Source organism: Dermochelys coriacea, chromosome 5 (assembly GCF_009764565.3).
Source record: "Dermochelys coriacea isolate rDerCor1 chromosome 5, rDerCor1.pri.v4, whole genome shotgun sequence".
NCBI classification, from domain to species: Eukaryota; Metazoa; Chordata; order Testudines; family Dermochelyidae; genus Dermochelys; species Dermochelys coriacea.
Window position 1 is genome coordinate 12,734,970 of NC_050072.1, and position 14,677 is coordinate 12,749,646.

The 14,677-nt window shown below is 42.5% G+C and overlaps 1 protein-coding gene across 1 annotated transcript in view; it reads right to left on the bottom strand.

Annotated features, from left to right (window-relative positions):
- The window catches only part of EPG5 (ectopic P-granules autophagy protein 5 homolog), a 66,138-nt gene that overhangs the window by 26,851 nt on the left and 24,610 nt on the right, over positions 1-14,677 (bottom strand). Inside the window, exons 13-23 of the mRNA XM_043514527.1 lie at positions 14,271-14,411; positions 13,768-13,932; positions 12,703-12,825; positions 11,157-11,416; positions 8,815-8,955; positions 6,788-6,932; positions 5,741-5,938; positions 3,169-3,279; positions 2,319-2,438; positions 819-985; positions 371-598 (exon numbers count right to left, since the gene is read on the bottom strand). Coding sequence (XP_043370462.1) covers positions 371-598; positions 819-985; positions 2,319-2,438; positions 3,169-3,279; positions 5,741-5,938; positions 6,788-6,932; positions 8,815-8,955; positions 11,157-11,416; positions 12,703-12,825; positions 13,768-13,932; positions 14,271-14,411 — 1,799 coding nt within the window. The remainder of the gene's footprint in view (positions 1-370; positions 599-818; positions 986-2,318; positions 2,439-3,168; positions 3,280-5,740; positions 5,939-6,787; positions 6,933-8,814; positions 8,956-11,156; positions 11,417-12,702; positions 12,826-13,767; positions 13,933-14,270; positions 14,412-14,677) is intronic.

Sequence of the window (14,677 nt, forward strand, 5' to 3'; positions counted from 1 at the left end):
CTATATACAATAAAATTTGCAGGAAGCAAATAAGTTCGAAGGAACGAAAGCAACAGCTCTAGCTGAAGCAGCACCAGTTCCATGCACCATCACTGGCGGCAAGAAGGAACTGAAGGTGGAGGGGGCCAGAGGTGCCCTATATGCCACGGCATATGCGCACCATTCCAGGGGGCACCAGAGCCGGTCCCCTACGGATACTGCTGAGGGAAAAACTTCCAGCATGGGTGCATGTGGCGAGCACACACACCTAAGTTAAATGGACATGAGCAATCACTCGAAGAAGAGTGTGTCTCGTACATACTAGATAATAGTAGTATCTCAGTAACTGCCATAGCGAAATTAGCTGTGAAACAGGACTGGCTTTCTTTACCTGACAAGTTCTTTATGCAGTTCTGGTGAAGTCAGGTAATCTGGTGAGCAGCTCCCCCTTTGTGACAAGCCTTCACTGCCATCTGCAGCACTCTCCACTCTAAGCGCTTTACTAGCTGCATGGTGAAAGTCTGCCACCTCCGTCAAGCGCTGCTTCATTGCACTTAATAGGTTAACATGAGCTGGACTCTGGAAAAATCTTCTTCCGATACAGCCATCTACAGGTAACCTTCAAAACAAAAGTCTTGTTGTTAATGTCAAATCAACACCTCTGCCCCATAAACTGGTTTTTGCTTCATGGAGACGGCTAACACTAAATACTGCTCTCAACGGAGCTCTTGGCACCATGGAAAAGGGGTTGTACCAGGCATTTAGTAATCTCATTTAAACTGTAAACACAAACGCCTGCCACTAATTATATTAGAATTTTTAACGAATAACAAACTTACCCATACTGCGGCCCAGGTCGATGAAGGTAAAGGAGGAAAAATTTTTGCCAGATGAGGGGCAGAAGGGGGTGATCTGCAGGGGTAACAAGGGCCTGATGAGCCCAACGGTAGATCATTAGTCTTTGGAGAGAAGGTACAATAGACAGCTTCAGCTGGGCCTGGGCTTTCTGCAAAAGAAGTGGAGAACTCTTTTCAACAAGTGTTCCAGGAGGCCCATTTCCATTGCAGTTCCCTATAACAGACTTTGTTCTAATTTATTCCTACATCTTTAAATTTTGATTAGCAGAGCAAGGATGGTTTGGGAACTGTGAATAAACTACTGCTATTAGATAGCAGTAACCCATGAAACAGTTACACTTCTGCAGTAATGTTAAGGCCAAGGTGCCCAACTCTCAGCTATAGGTGTAATCCGGTCCAATTGATTTGCTATTAGAGGGCCAAATTATACCTTCGATCTTCATGCAAACGTACCACTGGCACCAGTGGAAGGACTGCTGCAGACCAAAGGCCACATCAGGGGCATAGAATTTAATTCAAATTGTAAGTTGTCCTTCTCCACAGAACAAGTTTGACATTTCTGTATGGGGGCTTACATCCCCCTGCCATCCTGTAGACAACAGCGGACCATATATATTTTGAGGCCTAAGAAACCAATAGGGTACTAATGAATGTAATAAGTGCTGAGCACTTTTAATAGTGTTTTGCAAATGTAAGGACAACTAGTGCAGTGGAGCAGTACGGAATGGAAAGCTAACTTTTTCACTAAAACGAAATTGCATCAGCTTTTCCAAAGATAGAGGAGATGAAGGCAAAGCAAAATGATACAGGCACGTCCACCAAGCCCTGAACCCTTCCAACATAGGACCACCTGTACTGGTTTCATATTAGCAATAAGTTATTTTATTATCCAGTTCAATATTTATGACCAATGGTTTAAGGCTCACTCAGTAAACACAATTTCACAACAAAATTATTGTGTACATTTACACTGCAATAGTTGAAGGAAGGATGGTCCAGTGGTTAGGGCACTAGTCTGGAACTCCAGAGACACGAGTTCCTGACTCCAGAGATATTCCCTGACTCGGCTTGGGCAAATCACTTAGTTGCTTTGTGTCTCAGTTTCCCCATTTATACCAGGAGGATAATAGCCCTATCCTCACAGCAACCTCTTGTGAGATAAATACACTGAAGACTGAGTGGTGCTCAGATGCCATAGTAAATATGCTATGTAAGTATTTTATACACAGATGGAAGATTTACTATAAAAAGACATTAAAAATAATAATGTATTAAAAATCAGGCCTTTGGCATGCTGGTTTTAAAATGTTAAACTAAAAAAAAAAAAAGAGAATGGAAAATCCTTTAGAGCACTTTTTTTCCTGTAAATCAAGCAAATAAGGTCTTGTAGAGATACACTGGTGTCTGTGCAAGCAAAATTGCCAGGAATGGCTCAAGAGAAGACTTAATTTTCTATGTATGAAGGAGTAACTGTTCTCTTGCCTTCAGAGCCTGATCAGGAGTTAAAGCGTTGATGATCAATTCACCCTCCACAACTCTGCGAAGTTGGGAATCTTCTTCAAATATGGACTCCATATTCAGAACCATCCATGAAAACCAAACCTGTAAGATACAGTGTACAGAAAATCTTGACTACAGAGGAAATCCTGCTGTTTTCTAAGTATTTTTTTATAGATCCTTACTATGAAGTTCTGAAAGATCACATGGAGCCAGGAAGTTTTATGAATAGATACCCTATTCCCCATGTATATGCAACCAAACCTTCTATTTCACTGCTGACCTATTAGAAATAGAAGGATCTTAGTTGACAAAGGGGTACGATCTGTAGCTACCATTATCCATTCAGAGAATTCCAGATAAAATAACCAACCCACATATTTTATCATCAGAACTCCTCTCCCACACAACACATGCAACAAGGCTCCACTTAGGGACTTGTGACATGTTGTAAACAGAGAGGAGGGTGACCAGTTTTTATAACATTTGTCAGACATGGCAGCCCAGTCTCTCACACTGACGCCTACAATGGATTATCTGGGGAAGGTACACATTGTGTATGTACTGACAGTCACATTAAATGAGATCTTGGGTTCAGATTTAGGATTTAAATTGCCAACTGCCTCATGCCAAAAAAATGTCAGTGCCAAAGGCCTGTGATATCTCCAGTCTGATAAGCCTGCAGTGCCCTCTCAGACTAAATTAGAATTTTATTTCATCCCAAGAGACCTTTTGCAACAAGAGAAAAAAAAAGGGAATGGCAAGAGTAGAAGATGACAGTTCAAACAGGTGTCATGGGAAAAACAGAGCACTTTAGAGTACCGTAACTGCCTACCTGCGTGGAATTCGCATTGCCTTCAATGAAGGAAGGGGTCACATTTCCTGCCACAATCCAGCTGACCAGGGAAGAGAGGAGACCTTTGTCACAGTGATAACCTAAGGCATTCTGTATGGAAAGTTTGCATAAAATAAAGAATGAATGTGAGAGAGTGATGGGGAATTTACTTAGCTATGGAACTGTCTCTGTGCCTTTTTCCGGCCTGCCCCTTAGGCGTGTAACCAACTCCCAATCCTGCTTCACAAAGCCATCACTGAAAAGCCAGCTAAAAATCTCATTTCTTCCAGGAGGTCCGCAGGAGGCCAAATAAAAATTAATATAATTAAACCATCCTAGCTTGGAAAATCCAAAAGCAAGACCAATGCGTTCTGTCTCGTGTCTTTTAGGGCTGGGCTTATATAGTTTTGTACCATGTAAAGCACTGAGAACACTATAAACACAACAACATTAATAAATCAGGAACCATAATTTAAAGATAGAGTAAAACTCCCTTTACCCAAAACTCCATACTTCAAAATTCCCTATTTGTCTTAATGCCAGCGATGCCCCCACCCCAATTCACTCAGTACCACAGTACCACCCCAATGAGCCAAACCAATTTACTCAATCGTTACCAGTTTCAGAGCAGCAGCATGTTAGTCTGTATTCGCAAAAAGAAAAGGAGTATTTGTGGCACCTTAGAGACTAACAAATTTATTTGAGCATAAGCTTTCGTGAGCTACAGCTCACTTCATCGGATGCATTCAGTGGAAAATACAGTGGGGAGATTTATATACATAGAGAACATGAAACAGAGTGTTGCCATACACACTGTAACGAGAGTGATCACTTAAGGTATCCCCGATAATGTCATGGCAAACCTGGCGGCTGAACTTTGTGACTTTGTCCTCACCCATAACTATTTCACATTTGGGGACAATGTATACCTTCTAATCAGCAGCACTGCTATGGGTACCCACATGGCCCCACATTATGCCAACATTTTTACGGCTGATTTAGAACAATGCTTCCTCAGCTCTCGACCCCTAATGCCCCTATTCTACTTGCCTACATTGATGACACGATCATTATCTGGACCCATGGAAAAGAAGCCCTTGAGGAGTTCCATGATGATTTCAATAACTTCCATCCCACCATCAACCTCAGCCTGGACCAGTCCACACAAGAGATCCACTTCCTGGACACTATGGTGCTAATAAGCGATGGTCACAAAACCACCACCCTATACCAGAAACCTACTGACCACTATTCCTACCTACATGCCTCCAACTTTCATCCAGACCACACCATGCAATCCATTGTCAACAGCCAAGCTCTACGATACAACTGCATTTGCTCCAACCCCTCAGAAAGAGACAAACACCTACAAGATCTCTATCAAGCATTCTTACAACTATAATACCCACCTGCTGAAGAGAAGAAACAGACTGACAGAGCCAGAAGAGTACCCAGAAGTCACCTACTACAGGACAGGCCCAACAAAGAAAATAACAGAACGCCACTAGCCATCACCTTCAGCCCCCAACTAAAACCTCTCCAACACATCAAGGATCTACAATCTATCCTGAAGGACGACCCATCACTCTCACAGATCTTGGGAGACAGGCCAGTCCTTGCTTACAGACAGCCCCCCAATCTGAAGCAAATACTCACCAGCAACCACACACCACACAACAGAACCACTAACCCAGGAACCTATCCTTGCAACAAAGCCCGTTGCCAACTCTGTCCACATATCTATTCAGGGGACACCATCATAGGGCCTAATCACATCAGCCATACTATCAGAGGCTCGTTCACCTGCACATCTACCAGTGTGATATATGCCGTCATGTGCCAGCAATGCCCCTCTGCCATGTACATTGGTCAAACTGGACAGTCTCTACGTAAAAGAATAAATGGACACAAATCAGAGGTCAAGAATTATAACATTCAAAAACCAGTTGGAGAACACTTCAATCTCTCCGGTCACTCGATTACAGACCTAAAAGTGGCAATACTTCAATAAAAAAAAACTTCAAAAACAGACTCCAACAAGAGACTGCTGAATTGGAATTAATTTTCAAACTGGATACAATTAACTTAGGCTTGAATAAAGACTGGGAGTGGATAGGTTATTACACAAAGTAAAACTATTTCTCCATGTGTATTCCACCCCCCACCATTCCTCAGACGTTCTTGTCAACTGCTGGAAATTGCCCACCTTGATTAGGTGTCCAACCCACCCCCCGCTCTCCTGCTGGTAATAGCTCACCTTAAGTGATCACTCTCATTACAGTGTGTATGGTAACACCCATTGTTTCATGTTCTCTATGTATATCTCCCCACTGTATTTTCCACTGAATGCAACCAATGAAGTGAGCAGTAGCTCACGAAAACTTATGCTCAAATAAATTTATTAATCTCTAAGGTGCCACAAGTACTCCTTTTCAATTATTACCGACATCCCTGTTACTTTTCAGATAAATGGGCTCATGTTATATATAGAACAGAGATTTATTTGGAACTGATAATCCCAGACCTAAACCTTTAGAACTTTTCTACAGCTGCACTAATTCATCTGTTTTACCTTATGCTGTTGGTAGAGCAGTTTTTGCACACAGTCCTCTTGAGTATACTGAAAAGCTGCTTTGCATAGATGATCCAGCAGGTAGACCGTTGCTCTCTCTCTGTGCCACAGCTGTTGAGCAGTGAGAACTTGCACCCAGAACTCCAGCACTGCAGCTGGCCACACTCCCTCAGGCTGACAGCTCATAAAAATGTGGGTCTACCAAGTTAAAGGGTGGAATTAACAAACAGCACCCAGCCTGAATTACTAAAGCACAAAACGGTACTGAACAATTGTCCAATTTCCATTGGTTGTTTTTTGTGATAGCATCAAGGGCTCTAATGATACCTGTCTCTTTTCAGAAGGACACAAATAACGGTTTGTAAACGGTTTGCTATTTTTGTTCTTTATCCCTGACCACAGAAATTCTCAGGATAAAGAGACGTTGAAGCCAGGGGTCCCTGGAGCTTACGAACACTGCGGGAGAAGAGACTATTTCTAAGGCTCTAACTCTGCAGGAGAAAAAATAGCCACTGAGGCCATACATTTGCAACCCTGCAGGCTCCCAGCCTGGCAATGCCTACCCTGTAGCGTTCACTCTGCTCTCCCTGCAAGGCAAAACTCGCAATCTCAGCACGGGTATCAGTTTATCATCTTTTCTAACCCTAGTATTTTTTCATTTAACTCCACTGGGGTCTAGACTTCATGAGCAGATAGGGCTACAAGTACTTTGGCAGACCAGTGCCAATTCTTTCTATACCAGTACCATCTTCCAAAGCACAAACCCACAATCAGAAAGGAAAATTTACAAACCCTAACAGCAGCCAGATACACCTCTTAATCCCTGCTCTACTCAACCCTAATGTGTGCAAATTACGCTTCATACCACATTCTAAGCAACACTGGTGAGCATTCTCTCTTTTTTTTTAACAATCAAGAGCTGCAACACTAAGTAAAAAAAAAAACAAAAACAAAAAACCGTCAGCACCAGAGCTCTGCAGAGTGAAATCCTAATCCATCACCCTCCAGCCGTTAGATGTACAGTTCATTCATGCTTCATTTTCTGACCTGGATCATGCTGTTGAGAAGCTTAACATTTTCTCCATAGCTTGCTCCTGCCAAGTGTTGCGCCACTTTGTGTGTAACCTGTTGAGTCATGCCTTGTGGAACTCCACTATCCAGTTGAAGGAACAGATGGATACAAGATAAAAACCTAGAGACCATAATAATCACAAATGAAATTCATTCAATTCTAAGATTTCTCCTACATCATACATAAAGGGTTGGTTTGTTTTGAGGAATTTAAGTGTCATAATACCGAAGGTGACAATTATTAGACAAACCCAAACCATTATAAAGAAGTCTGCATTTTTAAAAATCAGCACGTGAACATCTGAACTATCATCTTAAGCTTATACTATGATTTTCATCTCAACCCTTCCTAAATGCCCCACTGCTGAAATACAGCAGCACCAGGAGCAAAAGGCACGAGCCACTAAACAGAACTTGTAAGGAAGGAAAATTCTGACCGAAGACATCCTACTCTATAGATCTCAACATGCTTTTCATAAATATCAGCAAAGAGAAGATAGGAGGCAGGTTTTTACAGTCTCATCTGACACACCAACATGTTGTAAACTGCATGGGACCCAATTTATTACCTTTACTGCATCAGAAATGCACAGAGCTCACACATGAGCTACCTGAGTCTAATTCAGACAGTTCAGATGCCACAGCCCCTCAAATTGTATAATCTCAGATCAATGCAATTTCTTTTTCAAAGATGTTTGGATTGCTGACTCTAGATCAACACTGAAACATTTGGTATATATAGTGTGTTTTCAAGAGAGAGCTGAATTATGAAAGAGAAGTTGACTGGTGTGGGAAGAGATGGAAAGAATTCCAGGAACAGGGACCAACATGGAACAAGGCACGAAGATGTGCGTGTGACAAAGCTAGGCCAAAGCTAGTGATATTTAGGAGGGTGAGTTGCATCAGTTTGTGTATACAGGTTTCAGATGAGATCTTAAACTGAGGTCAGTCCGCTCGTCAGGGATCATGGTACTACTTGTGACAGATTTGCCCAATTGTCATTAGCCAAAATTCCCCATTACCTGGTGCTGCACAGTGTGCCAGTGGACTGCCACCCTTTACATCAGCAGTTCTATATGCAGAGTTTGTAATACACTCTGCAATGCTATATAAAGCATAGGAGTGCCTGACACTTGCAGACTTGTGCAAGAGAAAACGGGAAGAACAGCAGAAAAACTCAAATCAAGAAATCATAGTATGGCATCACAACCAGGAAAGGCAGCGGGGCAGAGGAGGAACAGCCTGTTAAGAAAACCTGACCTTGCTCCTCAGACAGCTCGGGTGGCATCAGTGCACTTTAGTCTTGAAGAACATCTGGAGAGATGTCTGACAAAAACCGACATAGATCAGTATTCAGGAGAAAGGCACATGGCACACAGATGGAAGGAGCTGATTATATTTCAGGATTTCTCTGCAGAAGTTACCCTGCAGAGGAAAGCACTCTCGGAAGTACCTGCTGCTTTGAAAGAGACTGAAAACTATCCATGCCTGCCCCATGGGGCTCTAAGTACTGACCAGTCAGTCCCAGAACTGACCATGTTTCAGCATGACAGCAATGAGGACTTGGGAGGGGGTTGATTCTGGATAGAAAATTATGCAGCCTGGCCTAGTAACATAGCAATTAGTCATGCCAGGGCGTTATGTTAATAGGCCTTTGAGCCACGCCCTATGGAGATTCTGACTCGAATTTTAACATGCTTAGCAGTAACGGAATTAACAGCTTGACGCTCAGAGTGTTGCCTGATCCTCTACCTAGCCCATCCACAGACAGAACATGTCAGGCTGTCCAGAGTCTGGAGAACTGTGCTACAAGCTACAGCATTGGTCTCAGCACGATGCCTGCACACATAGTGATAGCACATGTGGTGGGTGTTTCCATCACAGCTGTGCCACTGATCACAATTGTAAAAAAACAACTTGCCGATTACATTTCTAGTCAACTGTTGCCACACACTAAATATCGCTCTGTCTTGGTACTACAGTCAAATTAAAATCATGCTTACTGTTCGTTCTTCAGAAGGTAATACTGGCAGGGATAGAACAAGGGTAAAACTTTATCCAGTACATGGACTACTGTTCTCAGGTACCTAGACTGCACCAGTATGCCGAGCAGAGGGATCCCTTCAGCACAGAACTTTTCAATGCTGCAAGGAGAGAAACAACAAATACTAAATAGCGTCAGTCTTTGTAAATTTATCCAAACAGATTAAAGTTTTTCCACTTCACTCCCCCTAAAGAAGGAGGAATTTAAGGGTTGTGAAACTTCCTGGTTTGTCAGCCCTAGAGAATTAAGGCTTCTAATCATGATAGATATTTGCTGCCTATGGAGATGGGGAACCATTCAATAGGTGGCAATGCATTTCACTACATGAAATGCTAGGTGAGGAGCTATATGGGATTCCTGCTCTTATCTTGCAGCAGCCTCAGACACTGCAGGGAAAAGGGAGCCTGCATCTCATTCAGTGCATCCACTGCATATGGTATCCAGTGGTATCCAGTGTTAGCAGTACAAACACGCAGCCCTGGGGCAATGTCAAAGGTAGTGAGGATAACATTTCTGTGCCCAGATCTTCCATGCCAGGAAGACATAACATTAATATTAAACACCTCCACTTTCATAGCTCTTTACTTTTTCAGTTTGCTTAAACATTAATCGGCCTTCAACATTCCCGTGATATATCATCAGTATTAGCCCCCATTTTTCATATGGGAAGCCAGAGCAAAAGATTTTCTCAAAGCCATAGTAGGAGTCAATATCATAGCACAGATCAGAAGGTCCTTGCTTGTCATCCTATGCTCAGATCACACCACCCACTTTCTCAAGCTAGAACTGCTCTTTAAAAACATGGAATCAAACTGCTCTAACCATACATGCAAGAGAGGAAGAACATAAGAACAGTCATACTGGGTCAGACCAAAGGTCCATCTAGTCCAGTATTGTGTCTTCCAACAGTGGCCAATGCCAACTGCTTCAGAGGGAATGAACAAAACAGGTAATCATCAAGTGATCCATCCCCAGCTTTTGGCAAACAGAGGCTAGGGATACCATCCTTGCCCATCCTGGCTAATAGCTATTGATGGACCTATCCTCCATGAATTTATCTAGTTCTTTTTTGAACCCTGTTATAGTCTTGGCCTTCACAACACCCTTTGGCAAGCAGTTCCACAGGTTGACTATGCATTGTATGAAAAAATACTTTGTCTTAAACCTGCTGCCTATTAATTTAATTTGGAGACCCCTAGTTCTTATGTTATGAAGCGTAAATAACACTTCCTTATTTACTCTCTCCACACCAGTCATAATTTCATAAACCTCTATCATATCCCACCTTAGTCATCTCTTTTCCAAGCTGAAAAGTCCCAGTCTTACTAATCTCCCCTCATATGAAAGCTGTTCCATATCCCTAATAATTTCTGTTGCCCTTTTCTGAACCTTTTCCAATTCCAATACATCTTTTTGAGACGGGGCGAGCAGATCAGCACGCAGTATTCAAGATGTGGGCATATCATGGATTTACAGAGGGGCAATATGATATTTTCTGTCTTATTATCTATCCCTTTCCTGATGATTTCCAACATTGTTAGCCTTTTTGACTGCCGCTACACATTGACTGGATGTTTTCAGAAGAACACTAAGGCAATTTCTCCTTGCAAATTAAAGCAACATTATATGGAGAAAGCAAAATGGCCAAAACTTGAAAAAAGAGTGAAAATATTGAGGCAGGACACGAGTAGCATCACTGTACAGTTTTGAACTAATCAAAGGAGAACCCACACAGAGATTAACCACAAATTGGCTGAGACTATGCTAGGAAGGACTGTTTTGAAACACGTTTAATGCTAGGTTAGGATGCTCATTAACATTTTGATGAAGTAACAAAGGTCTTACCAATTTCTAGAACACAACACAGACAGGGATGTTTTTCAATTTTCTGAACATCCTATTGCAACACTGTTAGAAAACATTGCTGCAGACTAATATGGGAGGGAATACAAGACAGCACTTTTTGGTTAGCAGGGTTAAGAAGGAATCCTAGTCTGCAACGGGTAGAGACATTACGCCAGCAATTTGTTTTAACACTGTCATCACTTGGTCCTGTTTCAACCATAAATGTGAAGAAAGCCTAAGGTATTACTGAGGAAATAAATACATCAACATGTTACTGGAAAGCATTCTCTTGAGGTGGACAGAGAAAAGGTTTTCTGTCCCCCACAGCAAAACATTGAGATCATCTGAAGATGAACAAGAAGAATTTATTAGCCCTCCCAATCCATTACCATTTAGGATGGATCAGCCCACTGAAGTTACCCACTCATCACAAGCACCAGTAAAAGGCACACTTACCTATGACCTAGTGTAGTCATTGCCAATGCGAGGTAACAGCCAATAGGGATGCCTAATTTGACGGCCTTCAGCAGTGGATGAAGCATGACTGATTCTGTCATGTTGAGCATAGTGCTGAAAGCAGGAATTGCAGGCCAATGGTGCTGCACACCATGATCATTTCTGTGCAGCTTTAACCTCAAAATCAAGCCCCACGCCCACTGATTAAAGGAGGTCTCGGGTGTTTCTCCATAACGAACAACACTAGCCAAGTAGGAGACCTATAACAAAGAAGTAACACGACCAGAGAGGAAGGATGATCCAGGGGTTAGGGCATTAGACTAGGACTAGAGACTATGATTCAATTCCCTGTTCACCACAGATCCCTGTGTGACATTGGGCCTCAGTTCCCCAGCTGTAAAATGGGATTAATAGCACTGTCCCACCCGACAGTGGTACCTTTTGTTGCCCTATGAAAATCCACTCAACTTTGGGCAAACTATGAGCCTTTGGGGTGGGGTGGGGGGGGGAAAATCAGTTTGCATATGCTCAGTAGAGACTAACTAAAGCACAGCAGCTAAAATCTCTGAAGATTCCATCCACAGTGAGCATGCTCCAACTCACGGCTATGGAGGACTCAGCAGGACTTTCCCTGCAATTGCAGCTGTGGGCTGATGCGGACCAGGCCAGATTTGGCACTGGAACTGAGAGCCTGTCTTTTTTTGCCCTTCTCTGCTGGTCCCAGACAGTGTGGAGGAGGAAGCTGCTTGATTCAAATGCAAAGGGGATGGGAAGTACATTGGGGAAAGGCACCTGGATAGGAAGGACACAAGCATGACTGGGACTGGTGGCTGGCGGGGGTGAGGGAAAGGAGTAGGACTAAGAGATAGGATCGTGGGGAGATGGACCGGCTGGGCAAGGAGACAGAGAGCCAGATGGGACAGTACAGAGCCAGGGATAGATACTTTTGACTTTAATCTCTGTACCTCAGTTCCCCATCTGTAAAATGTGGATAATACTACCCTCCCAACTGGGGTGCTAGGAAATTAATTTAATGTTTGTGAAGTATGCAGATGCTACAGAGATGAGCACCAAGGAAAATCCCATGAGGAAATTAGTAATTTTGTATTCACAGCAGGGTCTGAATAGATATCAGGGCCAACCACTGAACCAGGAGAAGAAAACATAATACTCAATAGCTTGCTCATTAATTGAGCATCATCCACTCTGTGCATTGAATAGGAATTAGTCCTGTGCAAATTACATGGGATCACGTATTTAAAGACTGTATCATCATGCATATGCATAAGGGGGAATGAATCAAAATTTCACAGATAAAAGTTAGGAAATGCAAGAATTAAGGTTGAGAGCTTGACTTTACTATCTTTATAATGTTCTTTTAACATCACACACAAATACCTTAGCTCGAGCATCATAACTATCCTTTCAGTCATGAAATGCCCAATACAACTGCATGAGAGTTTGGGTTTTTTAAAATTAAGCTTGAGGTTCCCATCCTACACTTCTTTCTTCTACCACCACCAAAAATTCAGAGAGGGAGAAGTACCTGTTTTATGCTTTCAGAAAGCAGCCCGCCATACGGTTTTTGAGGGAGGTATTTCTGGTACGCTTCTAGGACCATTAATGCAACTTCAGCATGGACAGCTGGATCGAGGTGAAGAGTAGTATCCTGTTAAAGTTTGTTTTCTTTATTAAAGTCGTCCTTTAAAATTGTATCATCATTCTCACTGTAATGTACCCTCACCAGGCTTCTGGTTACATCATCAAGAAACAGATGTCAATATAAATAGAAAGGGAAGAATATAACTGGTGCATTAGATTAGCCAAATGCTTGGTCAGCAAGAGGAGTCTTGCACCGTACACTGAAGGATAACGAACTCAGGCTCAGAGACTTCTAGACACAGAGCGCTACAGCTGAGGACCTGTCTACTGAGAATGACCTTCCTAGAGACCCCAAGAGTTTATTGATTTGTTTTTGACTTTTCTGACCCCATCCTTAAAAAAAAAAAAATCATAAAAACATTTCAAAAGCTAAAAGTTTCTGTACAATATTTCAAACCACAATTCCAAAGACTAGTTTCCAATTTGAAAGACTTTTCCACAAAGGACTCTAGCCAACCATATCATAACATAACAAAGACTTCACACTTAAATTAGCTCAGTTTCCAGACACATACACCCCTCCTATAAATCCACCGGCCTCCTTAAATGCAGGAAAGGAAAAGGTGATCTATGCCATTCACCTGAAAATGTGGGTACTGGCTGCCCCAGGAGAGAAGCACATTTCAGAGCAACAGGTCCTCAGAAAAGATACTGCCGGTTGCCTCCTCTGGTTTATAATGAGGGAGCTCTAGCTCAAATGCCTCTACCAATCACAACTGTGACAGTATGGCAGGGGAACAGAACTGGTTCCTCCAGTAGCATCTTCCAAAACCATTGGGATACCGGCATTCTCGCACCTTCAAATGCATACAAAGCAACCCATCACATCCCAGTAGAATGTGTTAGAGCTGTTAACTGATCTCCAACATTTGTGATTAGTTACAATGCTAACTGAACAGGGTTTTCTCAGGTCTGACTGAGTGTCAAGTTTTCAATTTTTAATACATACATGCTCACCAAATCCCCAGTTTAGCCCTTCCAGGATAATGCAGGCTAATTTATTCTCCACCATGTTCAGATTGTAATTCAATAGCCAGCCACGGATCAGCGCTATCTCTGAGGAAGAGGGCTTCCAAAGATACAATGGCAGCTCTTTAAACAAGTATAAGGAAACCTGTAGAGAGGGCGGGGTGTTGGGGAAGTACACATATTACAAATCAATGGTTAAAGAGATTGTCAGCACTAAAGAAACCAATGTGCTCAGAACTGGAAAAGGACTGACCGTTACTCAACACTAATCCCAGCATCCCTCCTTCCCCCATTCTATTTACTCCCATCTGAACACACTGAGTATATTTGCTCACAGCCACAGCACAACCAGGGTCTATTTGCACCCCCTAAGAAAGCACTGTGTGCCAAATTTCAGGTTATTCATTCTTAATACACTAGGTCATAACATCCACTTTAAACTCTTAACAGTGGCTGTTTTAAAGGACACAGATTAGCTCTTACCATCCCAACTTTTTCAATGGTGTCTCTAACTCGATCCAGGAGTACAGAAATGACCCCTGTATGGACACCCGTGATTGCTCCCAAGAGTTCTCTGCCAACCTTTGAAAATGTCTCTCTTGTGGAAATGCTGACATAAGATACCTGAGAAGGTGAGAACAGAAGGGGGGTGAGGGGATAGGACCAAAAAAACCACCATACACTATGATTAGGTTCATTGGCAGTGTAGTGGAGAATACAATAAAATAATATGTATTTTCTTTTGCTGATCCTGGACAGTGGTGTTTACAAACTGCAAACTCCAGTCCAAGTTCTTAACTGTTTATCCTGACACAGCATGAAATGTTATTGGACCGGACTGCCTAGACTGCATGGACTCCATGGATTGCAGAAAATTAAAATGGAGCAAA